The 13,855-nt window shown below is 41.5% G+C and overlaps 2 protein-coding genes across 2 annotated transcripts in view; one reads left to right on the top strand and one right to left on the bottom strand.

The window, feature by feature from the left end:
* Nucleotides 1-4,439: 4,439 nt before the first annotated feature.
* On the bottom strand, nt 4,440-12,830 carry ORC6 (origin recognition complex subunit 6). Its single transcript, XM_022555158.2, has 7 exons — nt 11,461-12,830; nt 9,494-9,623; nt 8,086-8,249; nt 7,782-7,871; nt 6,478-6,590; nt 6,012-6,080; nt 4,440-4,983 (listed from the first exon to the last, which is right to left on the bottom strand). Exons 1-7 carry the CDS (start codon nt 11,523-11,525, stop codon nt 4,793-4,795), a joined length of 822 nt encoding a protein of 273 aa, XP_022410866.1. The 5' UTR covers nt 11,526-12,830; the 3' UTR covers nt 4,440-4,792.
* VPS35 (VPS35 retromer complex component) overlaps nt 11,980-13,855 on the top strand; it is a 41,724-nt gene continuing 39,848 nt past the window's right edge. The window contains exon 1 of the mRNA XM_022555169.3: nt 11,980-12,079. Coding sequence (XP_022410877.2) covers nt 12,077-12,079 — 3 coding nt within the window. The 5' untranslated portion in view covers nt 11,980-12,076. The remainder of the gene's footprint in view (nt 12,080-13,855) is intronic.

The raw sequence follows: 13,855 nt of genomic DNA, 5'->3' as shown, positions 1-13,855 counted from the left end.
GAAATTTAATTCTAAATTGCATATTTGGGCTTCCTTGGTGGTGCAGTGGTTAAGAATCTGCCTGCCAATGCAGGGGACACGGGTTTGAGCCCTGGTCTGGGAAGATCCCACATGCCGCGGAGCAACTAAGCCCGTGCGCCACAACTACTGAAGCCCATATGCCTAGAGCCTGTGCTCCGCAACAAGAGAAGCCACCTCGATGAGAAGCCCGTGCACTGCAATGACAAGTAGCCCCCACTCACCTCAACTAAAGAAAGCCCGCGCGCAGCAACGAAGACCCGATGCAGCCAAAACTAAATAAATAAATTTTTTTAAAATTGCATATCTGATGATAGAATTTCTATTAATATTGTGACGTATGATAATGGTAATGTGGCTATAATGTGGGTTAAATGACTTCAGGAAAAAGGGAGATACAGTTAAGCAAGTGTGGCAAAATCTTAACTGTTGGGTTTGGGTAGTCAGTATGGGGTAGCATAATATTGTCTTCTAGTAAAGAGGTATATATTTGTTGTATACATTTGAAAACTTTCATGATAAAACATTTTTTAATCAGTTAAATAAGCCAAGAGGAGCTGTTAAAGAAATGAGCTTCCAGAAAGTCTTTACAACAGTACTGAAATATGGACCCACTAAGTAGTAAGCTTCCATAGCTGGAGTATGAATGTGTTGGAAAATTGTGAAGGATTCCTGCCCTAGGAGGGCATTTGGACAAGATTGCTTTAAGGCAATTCCCCTACCCCATAACTAGTTTAAAAAATAACGAAGTACCTACTACATTCCAGATAATCAAGGTATATTACCATCACCTGCTTTCAGGGCATAGACGAAAAAGTCACAAACAGTACTTATTTATTCTCATGAAATCAACAGTGAAAAGGCAATCTTAAGAATGGGAGAAAATATTTGCAATAATTTTTTAATAGGGGGTTAATATTTACACTATATAAAGAACAACTCAACAACAAAAAACCTATTAAAAAAATGGGTGGACTTGAACTGACATTTTCCCAAATGGCAAACAAGCACATGAAAAAGTGCTCACTAATCATTAGAGGAATGCAAATCAAAACCACAATGAGATACCACCTCACACCCATTTAGGATGGCTACTAACAAAAAAAACAGAAAATACGTGTTGGCCAGGATGTGGAGAAATTGGAACCCTTGTGCACTGTTGGTGGGAATGTAATATGATGCAGTTATTATGGAAAACAGTATGGTGGTTCCTCAAAATTTAAAAACAGAATTATCAAATGTCACTTCCAGGTAAATGCCCAAAATAATAGAAGGCAGGATCTCCAAGAGACACATAACTATACACATCTATAGCAGCACTATTCACAATAGCCAAGAGGTAAAAGCAACTTAAATGTTCACTGACAGATGAATGGATAAAGTGTGGTATATCCACACAATGGAAAATTATTCGACTTAAAAAGGAAAGAAATTCTGACACATGCCACAGTATAGATGAACCTCAAGGACATTATGCCAAGTGAAAAAAAGTAAAAAAAAAAAAAACCATATGATTCCACTTAGATGAAGTATCTAGCTAGAATAGTTAAAATTCAGACGGAGGTAGAATGGTGGCTGCCAGAGGCTGGGGGAGGGAGGAATGGGAGTTGTTTAATGGGTTTCATGGGTAGAGTCAGCTTTGCAAGATGAAGAGTTCTGGAGATCACATAACAATGTGAATGTACTTAACACTAGTGAACTGTACTCTTAAAAATTGTTAAGATAGTGAATTTTATATTTACCACAATTTTTAAAAAAAGTGAATGTGCTTTAATTTTACCTGGTGATGAACAGATTGCTTTGACCCAAAAGTAGAATCTAAATCTTGGTACCCAAATCAAATTATATACCTTCTTAAAATAAATGAGGAAAAGGCTCACATCCATTTTAGATCAAAGTAATAATAGAAGCACTATTTAGTGAATGTCTTCTAAGTGTCACACACTTTACAAATATTACCTTTAATTCTCACAAGGTAGATAATATTTCCATTTTATAAACAAAGAAACTGAAGCTCATTAAGGTTGTAATATTTCCTCAGGGTATAAGTGGCAGAGTCAGAATTTAAATGCAAGTGCATGTGGTTCCAAAGCTCACGTTCATTCCCCTCTACCACATGGCTGTGGGACATTATGCATGTGTGGGATCATTTGATTACAGCATTTCTCTAACCTTAGCTTGCTAAATGTCTAGAATTAAAAGGGGCAGGGAAAGAAAATCACTCCCTTAGTTACTCCTGTTCTATGCAGCAGGTATTATACCTTATTTACAGCAGATAGAAGGCAACCACTATTATTGATTCCATTCTGATTAGGCTTTAAAAATTTGGATGCAATCACTTTATTGCATTCTTCATGGAAATATTTAATTAGATCATGTATTCTTTATTTTTGAAAGTTAATAAACTTTATTTTTTAGAGTTTTTAGGTTCATAGCAAAATTGAGCAGGAAGGACAGAGATTTCCGCTATGCCCTCTGTACCTGCCCATACCGCCTCATCCACAACCTCCTCCACTATTGACATCACCCGCTACAGTGGGTGTATTTACTACAGCTGATGAAACTACAATGACACATTGTTATCACCCAAAGTCCATTGCTAACATTAGGGTTCACTCTTGGTATTGCACATTCTGTGGGTTTTGATGAATGTATAATGATATATATCCACCATTGTAATATCATACAGAATAGTTTCACAGCCCTAAAAATCCTTTATGCTCTGCCTATTCATCTCTGCCCCCACCCCAACCCCTGGAGACCACTGATCTTTTTACTGTCTCCATAGTTTTTTCCTTTTTCATAGTGTCATATACTTGGAGCCATAAGGCCTTTTCATATTGGCTTCTTTCACTTAGAAGTACGCATTTAAATGTCCTCCATGTCTTTTCATGATGTGATAGCTCATTTCCTTTTAGTGCTGAATAATATTCCATGGTCTGGATGTACTACAGTTTATCCATTCACCTACTGAAAGACATCTTGGTTGCTTCTAAATTTTGGCAATTATGAATAAAGGTGCAATAAATATCAATGTGTAGGTTTTTGCAGACATAAGTTTTCAACTCATTTAAGCAAGTACCAAGGTGATTACTGGATTACATGGTAAGAGTATGTTTAGTTTCGTAAGAAGCTCCCAAACTGTCTTCCAAGTCGCTGTAACATTATGCCTTCCCACAAGCAACGAATGAGAGTTCCTGTTGTTCCACATCCTCGCCAGCATTGTTCTTCTCCTTCAATATCGACTTGTTGTTCTGGGTCTTTTAATCTTCATATAAACTTTAGTCTGTTGATGTCCACAAAATGCTGGGACTTTGATTGGAATTGTGTTGAATCTATACATCAAGTTGGGAAGAACTAACATCTCAACAATATTGAGCCTTTCTATCCATGAACATGCAATCTCTCCATGCATTTTATTCTCCTTAGATATGTTGATATTTTATTGGAGTTTTGAAGTTAGCTTTGTAGTAGATCATGTATTCTTAATTTTGGTTAAAATCATGTCTGGCATGATGCCTCAGAGCCCCTAGCAACTTATCTTTCCAGGCCCTTTTCCATAGTTTTAAAGTAAGTATTTAGTAAGGTTACATTTTTCAGTATGTGGATATCAAAGAAAATAAACCTTGGGCTCTTTTTTAAAGTATAATTGACTTACAATATTATATAAATTTCAGGTGTACAATATAGTGATTTGATATTTCTACACATTATGATCACCAGTCTAGTTATCATGTCATCACAGTGACTACATATTATTGACCATATTCCCTATGCTGTACATTACATCCCCATGACATTTATTTTATAACTGGTAGTTTGTACTCCTTAATCTCCCTCACCTATTTCACTCATCCCCCCTACCCACCTCCCCTCTGGCAACCACCAATTTGTTGTTTGTTTTGTCCATTCGTGTTTTGTTTTTAGATTCCACATGAGATCATACGGTATTTGTATTTCTGTCTGACTTATTTCACTTAGCATAATACCCTCTAGGTCTATCCATGTTGTCACACTTTAGTCTGTTTCTTAATTTTTTAATATGATGCTAATATATAATTATGTGAGACCTCTATGTGTTTCTTTCTGTATTTTAATACTTACTAAATACTTATACCAGGAGCTGTACTAAATGCTTTACATGTATTAGCTCAGATACTCCTCCAAATTATTCTATGAGGTAGACATTATTTTTATTCCTACTAATTGATTTGGCATAAAGAAGCTAATTAATTTGCTCAAGGTTTCACAGGTGGTAAATGGCTGAGCAGTGTTTTAAACCCAGAAAGTCTGATTCAAGAGTTTGTGCTCTGGGGAGCAGTATGGTTCAGTGTTCAGCAACCTGGGCTTTTTTCCCGCTAGAGTAGACGGCTTTTGGCATACCACAGATTCTCCCAAACTGATAACAACTGCTCCTTGAATGCATATAAAAATAATATTTATTAACTTAGGTTGTACTATATATTTAGTCAACCCAAGAGATTAACACAAAAACTTAAAATCTTTAGACTCCATTCAGCTTGAATTTCATATTCTGGATAGGACAGGAGACTGTCTTTGCTTAAAACAAAACAAGAAAGCAAAATGGTTTCAATGACATTTTGTAGGAGATAGCAGACCTGTGGAGAGCCAAGGCTGAGCCAACCAGGCACTGTGGCTTATCTAACGAATTTGCTGCCCATGTGAGAGCCACCCTGCTCATCCCCAATGCTGGTTTCTTTGCTATTAAGGATAGGATCGTTGTTATAAAAGTTCAAACAAATTTCCAAAGTCCTCACATCTTCCTTGAGGTGGCAGATGCACTGCTGGTTTGCAGTACAGGTGGTCCGGAAGCTGAAATCACTGTTGTAGCCTTTTGTGCTTTGGCAGCATTTTCCAAAATTTTCCTTTTCCACTGTTCATAATCCTGTGTCAGATCTTCATCTTTTTGCGGTTTATGTGGGATCTCTACTACATTCTCTATTTCTATGAGAGAAAAAAAATTTTGTTTCAAAATCCTTATGTTTACAAATGAGTAAGAAAGAAGTAAGCTTGTTTACTTTAAAACGTCTATCTTAATTAAGGTAATAGGGAATAAGATACCAAAATGAGAAGTGGAAACAGAAGTTAACACATCAGTTTTTCGCTCTCCCTTACACTCCAAGCATTCCAAGACATCTTGATGATAGCTAACATTTATCAAGCCCTGAATCCAGCACTTTTTAATTGTATTATCTCATTCAACCCTCACCACAATTATGTGAAATGGGTGCTAATATTAATCACATTTTATAGATTAGGAAGTTGAGGCTCACAGAAATTGTCACTTTCCTAAAATCACAAAACCACTCGGTGGTAAAGCAGGATTTGAACCTCAGCAGTTTGCCTTCAGGTGTATTCTTAATTACATGATACTTCTGTAAACTACTGCTTGGAAAACTGGTCTTATCAAATGATTAACTTCCAGGATTTAGTTAAAATCTGACTTTTTTTTTAATTGAAGTATAGTTGATTTACAATGTTGTGTTAGTTTCTGGTGTACAGCAAAGTGATTCAGTTATACATATATGTATATTCTTTTTCATATTCTTTTCCATTATGGTTTATCACAGGATACTGAATATAGTTCCCTGTGCTACAGTAGGACCTTGTTGTTTATCCTTCGTATATATAATAGTTTGTATCTGATAGTCCCAAACTCCCAATCGAACCCTCCTCCTTGGCAACAAGTCTGTTCTCTATGTCTGTGAGTCTGTTTCATAGATAAGTTCATTTGTGTCATATTTTAGATTCCACATACAAGTGATATCATATGGTATTTGTCTTTCTCTTTCTGACTTATTTCACTTAGTATGATAATCTCTAGATCCATCCATGTTGCTGCAAATATAAAATCTGACTCTTGTCAAGGCAAGCTGCTAAAGCAGCAAAGGGCTGTTCACTGCATTAAACCCACTGTACACTAATCCCATTGTACTAATTTCAACGTTCATCCGGTGTTAATAATGCTTCACCCGTTGCTGAAGGTTCAACCACTGTCTTCTTTTTCTTCCATGGTGGAGTAGCTGAATCTCCAGGCTCTCCTTTAGGGGAAAAAAAAAGTATTATCAGAGTTAATTTTTCTCCTATTTTCAATTTTAGTTTTGGGGCTTATTTTGGATCACAAATAAAAACCAGATACCTTGATTGACCAAATACTAGGGTAAGGAGAAGGCAAATGATCTTGCCCTTCTCTTTTCTTTGGCTTTTCATGTCAGACTTCAGAACAGAGAACCTATTTTCTAGGTATGAATTTACAGAATCACAGGGTTGGTTTTTTTTGTTTTTGTTTTTGAGTTATTAAGCTATTTTATTTGAAAAATAGAAAAGAACAGTAATTTTCTCAGTAAAAACCGATCTTGTCTACAGATAGACAAGAATATATATTTCAGAGACGTTCTTTCAAATGACACGTTCTTGCAACATGGAATGAATACTCACTGTCGATCTGCTGCCCAATCTTCTCTAACTGTTTACAGAGTCGATCAAACATGGCTTTTTTTACACCGGATGTGGCTGCCATTTTATTTCTGTCCACCTTTAGCTTTAGAATCCTACAAAAGAATTTGATAACTTACTGTTCTTAAGATCAGTATTGTTATCTTCTTTGGCCAACCAGTTATCAACTTATTTCCTTTCCACTAAGGCTTTATGAAGAGCCCCCAACTGTTTAATTTTCCCTTTATTTCAAACATATATCATTAGCTAAAACCATGCAAACTTACCTTTTAAAGCTATTTATTTAGTTATTTATTGTACTGCGAGAGTTAAAATGCACACGGGGTCTGTTACATAACAAATAGGGCACATAAAAACATTTGCTATAGTACTTCATGCTTTATAGAACTCTTTCTTATACATCTCAGATGTTAACTTGTTAAATGACAATTACAGCATTTTAAAGTGTTTAACTCACTTTAAACACTTATGATGCTTATATTTATATGACTACAAGAATATAAACCACCCTCCCCTCCAAAAACTCCCTCCCTAATAACACTTCACAACAACCACTAATGAAAAATACAAAACAAACTTATTTAAAATAACAGACCCATTCAAACCTTTCTTTGTTCAGTGAAATGTGCTTTCAAAAGTGAGGTTGTCAATACTGCTTTCTACCATAACAGCCATACTCCCTCCACACATACATATACCTTTGTTGAAATAAAGGGACTATTTCTATTCACTAATAGTAGCTAAGGGAGCCAAACACACCAAAATTAGTGGTTCAATAGTAAGAAACCTATTCTTTAAGCACCAGCTACAATTTGTTTTCTAATGAGTTTTCCAGCAAGATAAAACAAGACAACCTTAGACACAGATAACAATTACTAATATTTCCAGGGTAAAATTTCAGTATACACACAGATAACCCCAAAGATTCAAATTAAGAATTTATCATTGAAAAGTTTTATAAATTACTTGAAAAAGAGTTGCAATCAGTACTTAAAAAAATGTGACTGGAAAATCACAACTAAGCACTGTTTTAATGATAGGTTTCATGACTTAGCGTACATATACATATATGTGGCTGTCACTTGGCAAGTGGGCTTTGGGCAACACTAGTTCCTAGTTGTCAGGTCCATCGTGGGATAAACTGAGAACCGGGTCACTTGGCCACTATTAAGGTTATTTAGGAAAATATGCTCTGAGTTGAAATCAACTAAATTAGAAGTATTCTTCGGCAACGAGAAATTTATTTATAAATTATAGACTTTTCTGAATGTTCAAAGGACACTTACTTGCATGCTGAAAGTAGTGCAGCACTGGTGAAAAGTGGCCTGGATAAGTCAAGATCCACTTGCTGTGTTTGTGGAAGACTGGACTCATAGCTAAGTGAAAGCAGTGTTTGCAGAGTTATTTGTTAGAAAATATTATTTCAAAGAAACTGAAAATGCAAATCAGAACTTACAAACTATTTAAATGTATAAGATACGCATTCTGTCACTTCAGCATATTAGTTATTTTTTAAGACGGAAAATTACCATGACATTGGATATTTCTGCTTTATGTATCAGTATCGATTTTCAGTTATATGCCTCATACCTTTGCAGTATCTTTGAAGCCATGTTCACTGCTTCTGTACAGCTAAACTGTACAGCTAGGTCTCTTATTCCAATATTCGAGTTCAGGCCCAGTAAACACTCAAAAGATTTAAGACAACTCTGATACATCTTCTTGTTGAAACCAGAAAGTTTAATTAAAAAATCCTTTGAAAGGAAAAACAGATGAATCATAAAAATCGTAAGTGCTGTATATTAGTGCCTTTAACACTTGTTCAATAAGTCAACTTTTCAAGATTAATTAATTCTGTGGCAAGTCACTCTACCTAAAGGTTTAGCTTCACTTAGTCAAAAATCAGTAATCATATCAGGCAAGTTAAGTACCGCTGGCAAGAAGCTCATACTATAGAAAGGCAGTCATGCATGTGTGCAGATAATTTAAAATACAACATAGTGTTACCACAGCCAAGCTGTGAATTAAAAAACACAGGAGATGCATATATGGTTATTTGCTTTAACAAAGGTGCCAATGTGCAATTCACTGGAAAAACAAAGGAGGGAAGTAGTGGGAGTGAGGTGGGGAGGGAGAGTGTGTGTGAAAGGGAGATAAGAGGGAAACTGGGAGAGAAACAGGAGGATCAACCACTGAGGTACACCAACTCTGCTTGGGAAAGGAAAGCTTAATAAAGGATGTAACAGCAAGGCAGGGTCATTTTAAGACAAACAGGAGCTTGCTAGAAAAGCATTCCAGGTTTAAAAAAAAAAGGCATTGCATTTACAAAGTCAGTCATTAAGATGCATGGTCTGTTAAGTGAATAGTGTAGCTTGAGGTTAGTAGGGTTCAAGAAGGGCTGGAGAGTTTGATGGTAATGGGGAGCCAACCCATGGGGAGCCAATGGTGTTTTTAATGCCACCATTTTTATCAGTGTACCATTATGTGACAGGCACTGTGTTAACAGTGTTACATATAGTACATTGTTTCCTCCTTACAATTATCCAGTGAAATGGATACCTTTATCCCCATTTGATGGATGAGGAAACTAGAGACTCACAGAGTTAGTAACCGGTGGTGTTGAGATTTGGTCTCAACATGTGAGTCTTGCCATAGCTTGGCTCTCAACCACTGTGACACTGGAAGAAAAATAATACATGGGTTTTAAAGTATGTGATTTAGGAGAATGATGCTAGTGGCAGTGTGGAAGACAGCCTTGTGTAAAGAAAGAGGTGCTCAGGAAAACTAGGTAGTAAAGAATAGAGAGAATGTTGCAAAAAATTTTTTTTCTCAAACTCTACAAAATGATTCTAAAGTTCATCTAGAATAACATACGAGAATAGCCAGGAAAATTCTAAAACACGGAGTTTTGATGGGGGCTAGTCCAACCAGAGATGAAAACATGATTAAACTTCAGTGTTGCACCAGATTATTCAGACATTCAGTGGGACCTACTTACCCTGTCCAAGGGGCACTTCATGCAGGAAGCTGCAAGGTCCAGGCACATGACTGCATTGCTGGTTTCTGTGGTTCGTGCCGCCAGGCCAATACACTTCACATGGGACAGTCGCAAGTACTCCTCTGCTTTCCTGAGCAACACATTCACTAAAACTCTTTCCCAGAAGTTTGCCCAATACTTTGGTAAACAATGAATTCAGCCTGGCGGACTTCACTCCGACCCTAATTCCTATGCAAGTTTATTTGGGGCTGGGAATGAAACTCACATCTTTTGGGGGAGGACAGGGTTCTACAAAACAGAACAAACCCTCTGATTCCAGACATCACTGTGCTCAAGTACTTTCAAGCAAAAGTAAGTTCCTGAAATCCTCCCAAAAAGGCCAACCCTTCTTTCAGCCTTCCATTACTGGAACAAGCATGAACTGTGACACAGGCAGGCAAGTGAGACCAGGGTTCCTCCTTCCTCTAAATCTGTGTTCTTGGGACTTCCCTGGTGGTGCAGTGATTAAGAATCCGCCTGCCAATGCAGGGTACACGGGTCCGATATCTGGTCCAGGAATATCCCACATGCCGCGGAGCAACTAAGGCCCTGCGTCACAGCTACTGAGCCTGCTCTCTAGAGCCCACGCGCCGAGAGGCCATGCTCTTCAACAAGAGAAGCCACTGCAATGAGAAGCCCGCGCACCGCAACTATGAGTAGCCCCCACTCGCCGAAACTAGAGAAAGCCGGCGCACAGCAACGAAGACCCAACGCAGCCATACGTACATACATACATACATAAATAAATAAAAATAAATCTGTGGTTCTCAAACTTTAGTGTACATGACAGTCACCTTGGGGCTTGTGAAAAGATTGCTGGTCCCAGCCCGAGTTTCTGATCAGTAGGCCTATAGTGGGGCCTAAAAATGCATTTCTACCAAGTTCCAAGGAGATACTGATACTGCTGGTCCAGGAACCACACTTTGAGAACCACTGTTCTAAATGATCACGAGTCCAGGAGGTGTTCCTTTCCTTCCCTTCCATCACCTAATTGACAGTCCAAGCACCCAGGCTAGCCCTGCCCTCCCAGTTTAACTACAATACTTTCTTTCTTTCTTTCTTTTTTTAACATTTATTTACTTATCGGCTGTATTGGGTCTTCGTTGCTAAACGCGGGCTTTCTCTTGCGGCGAGCGGGGGCTACTCTTCGTTGCAGTGCGCAGGCTTCTCATTGCGGTGGCTTCTCTTGTTGCGGAGCACAGGCTCTAGGCACACGGGCTTCAGTAGTTGTGGCACGCGGGCTCTGTAGTTGTGGCTCACGGGCTCTAGAGTGCAGGCTCAGTAATTGCGGTGTACAGGCTTAGCTGCTCCGTGGCATGTGGGATCTTCCCGGACCAGGGCTCGACCTGTGTCCCCTGCATTGGCAGACGGATTCTTCACCACTGCACCACCAGGGAAGCCCCAATACTTTATTTCTAACCCTGGATCATGCAAAAGTCCTTCCCATCTCCGGGGTTTTGCACAGGCTGCTGTCCCTGCTTGGGCCCTCTTCGCACATCTTCCCGTGGCTGGCACCTTCTATAAATCGGGTCTCAGCGCCAGTGGCACCCCCCCATCCGAGGCTTTCTCGCAAGTTTCTTTTAAATTAAAGGCTGCAGAGAAGCTGCGCTCCGCTCCATCCCCAGCGGCTCCGCACACCACCCCATTCCACTTCCTGCATAGACACTGCCCTCCATGAGGTCTCTACCTCGTCTGTCTGCCTCCGCCGTAAACGCACTCTCAATAAGTTTCAGGGAAACGACCCAAGCTCTCCGCTTCTCTCCCTTTCCCACCACCGTGCATCCCACAGTACTAGCTGTTCCCTGGGGCGTCTACACTCGCCCCTCCGGCCTGCTCACGAAGCCCACTGTCGGGAGGTTTTTCTTAAGGTAGGGCCTAAATCCCTTCTGAGAGCGCAGGGCCGCTGGGGTGCGCCCGACCGGACTCACCTCAGCACCTCCGGCTCGGCGATGCCCAGGCGCGGGGCTAAACGCCGGATCAGACCAGGTTCCATGGCGCGGACAAAGACTACACCCGCAAACAGCTGCAACGCGACGAAACACGCGCGCGGACGTCTCGCCAGCCAGTGAGGGCCGGGACCCACCCCCCCGCTGCATCTGGATTGGTTGGGACAAGAAGTTGCGACTACCCCGTAAACCAATCCTGGTCTTCCTCCTGAGCGTGCGCGCTGCGAGTACACGCGCCAAGGCAGAAAGTGAATGTGCCCCGGCAGCTCCCACTCCTTTTATTCCTCCCTTTTAGGCAGACTCAAACGCTGCCTTAGGCTCTTGCTGTCTCCTTCCTGCAGCCAAGGGATTTCCCCCTACTCCGCACTGTCCCGCCACACACTGTGGCGAGATTGGCTGGCGCCTAAGTTCCTCGGTCCAGCGTGAAGTGACAAGGACCAATAAATACGCGAGACTTGGAGGGCCAATCTAGGAGCTGCCTGCAGCGTCCGAAGGCGGAGCTAGAGGGGGCGGGGCTTGGAGGGGCTGCAGAGTCACCTGACCGCGGGAGGCTCCGCGCGGGGTGGGTGCTGTTAGCTGGAGGCTTAGGGGAATCGCCATGGTGAGTGCTGAGGGGCCGCGGGCCCCGGGCCGACCCTTCTCCCAGCACCTGCTCACTCCCACGGCCTTGGAGCCTTGCAGGAGGAGTCGGGGCCCCGCAGCCGGGTCGGGGCTAACACCAGCCCGGCTTGGCCTGCGGGGTGGGCGACAGGCCGGGGAAGGCCGCAGGCGGGGCGATCCGGGCTCGGGTGGGCGGGGGTGTTTGGCCGCGGCCGTTACTCTTTGAGGAGGTGTCTCCGCCCATTAGCTCTGGGGGTCCGTGAGGGCCTGCGGCCCTTCTGAGTGGAGTCGGCCACCGCCCGCCTTGATGGGATCCAGAGTGCCGGGTCTGGGCGTCTGGCTGGAACGGGAGCGTGCGGAGGGCCTGAGGCTCAGAGGTGGCGTTGGGATCCGCCCAGAGGCTGCTCCCTTGCTGGCGGTTCCACCTTTGTGCCTGGTAGTGCTTTCTTATCCCTTCCTTGTGCAAGAAATACCTTCCGGAGGGGCCTTAATGGTGCCCGGGCCTTCTTCGGCCTCATAGCCCCCTTCGACTGCAGTGTGTGTCAGAATTCTAGGGACTCGCTTACGTGAATTTCCTGGAAGGACTCATGCTCTCTGGTATCTACTAATTCTGAGAGACGGAAAGGAGACTGCTTGTTTCGTTTAACACTTGTTCGTTGGGCGTCCTGGCTCTCTTACTGACCTCCCCATTGATGAAATCCAAGTGTTTTACTTCCTGGAAGTAGGCATACTCCTTAGCGCCTCTCCGTGCTGGCAGCAAATCGTGGTGTGGCTGTTGGCTGGTGAACTTGAACTTCCTCAAAATGTGAATCCTTGTGTCTAGTTTCCACAAAGGCAAGTTGTTACTTGCATTTTATTAGCGTTTGACATAGTCTGCACAGTATGAATAATGTTTTTGGATGTTGGTGTACAGTATGTCAGTTTTATCTCACTATTTACTTTACGTAGACAGGCTTCTGAAAACCTGTAACCCTGGAAACGGGTCGCTTTAAATGTGTTAATGCCAGAAAGCAGAATGTTTGACATATATTACTTTCATATAATATGATGCCATACAAGGTGATTTTGCTTATTTCTCAGAATTTTTAGTTGGGAATTGATATGAGAACGGTGCAAAAATTAAACTAGGATATCTCTGTTTCTCAACATTTATGGATTGACATTTATAGTGTTTTGTAATCAAAGCAGTTACTTGAGGATCTACTATACATCCAGATTCTGTGCTTGATGAACCAGTTTGGAGCAGTGAGCCAGACACACAGTCCTGTTCTCATGAATTTTATTGGGAAAGAAAACTTGAGTAGCAGCCTTGTCACAGCCACTGTCTCTGTGACTTGGGCAAGTCACTCAATCTTCTTTCAGTCTCCTTTTTGCATCTGAAAACAAATGTTGCCTCTTTGGCCCTTCCCAATCCTAAAATTCTAGGATCCAGTTCAATTCATCATGCATCTTGTGTGCCTTCTATGTCATGGACTGTGCTGGGCACTGGGAACATAGTCCTTGCTTTCAAAGAACTTAAGGGTCTAGCAGGGAAGACTTGCTTGTGGCACTTAATGGAATACAGTCTGAGGATCGCTTTGCTAGCACTGTCAACTCAGTGTTGTGGGGCCCTGGAGGGAGAGACAGTTCTGCCTGAGGAGCTTGGGAAAGACTACAGGAAGTAAATGTGAATTTTGATTCTGAGGAAGGTGAGCAGAAATTCCCCAGGTGGAGAAGAAGGTGTATTGCTAGTAGATAAAGCTGGGAGAAGTGAATGCTCATGGTGTGTGCCATCATA

The sequence above is a fragment of the Delphinapterus leucas genome, chromosome 20 (assembly GCF_059928025.1).
Source record: "Delphinapterus leucas isolate spDelLeu-1000000601 "Yukka" chromosome 20, BTC_Dleu_Yukka2, whole genome shotgun sequence".
Classification (NCBI taxonomy): domain Eukaryota; kingdom Metazoa; phylum Chordata; class Mammalia; order Artiodactyla; family Monodontidae; genus Delphinapterus; species Delphinapterus leucas.
This window is presented reverse-complemented; position numbering and strand designations above follow the sequence as displayed.

Excerpts from the sequence above, each read along its gene's own strand:
- ORC6 (XM_022555158.2), bottom strand. The coding sequence starts at position 11,525 with ATGGAACCTGGTCTGATCCGGCGTTTAGCCCCGCGCCTGGGCATCGCC. Across the intron at positions 8,250-9,493 it reads TGAAGTGCCCCTTGGACAGG|GATTTTTTAATTAAACTTTC; the intron begins GTAAGTAGGTCC and ends TTCCTTTCAAAG. Across the intron at positions 4,984-6,011 it reads GGTTGAACCTTCAGCAACGG|AAATAGAGAATGTAGTAGAG; the intron begins GTGAAGCATTAT and ends TTTCTCTCATAG.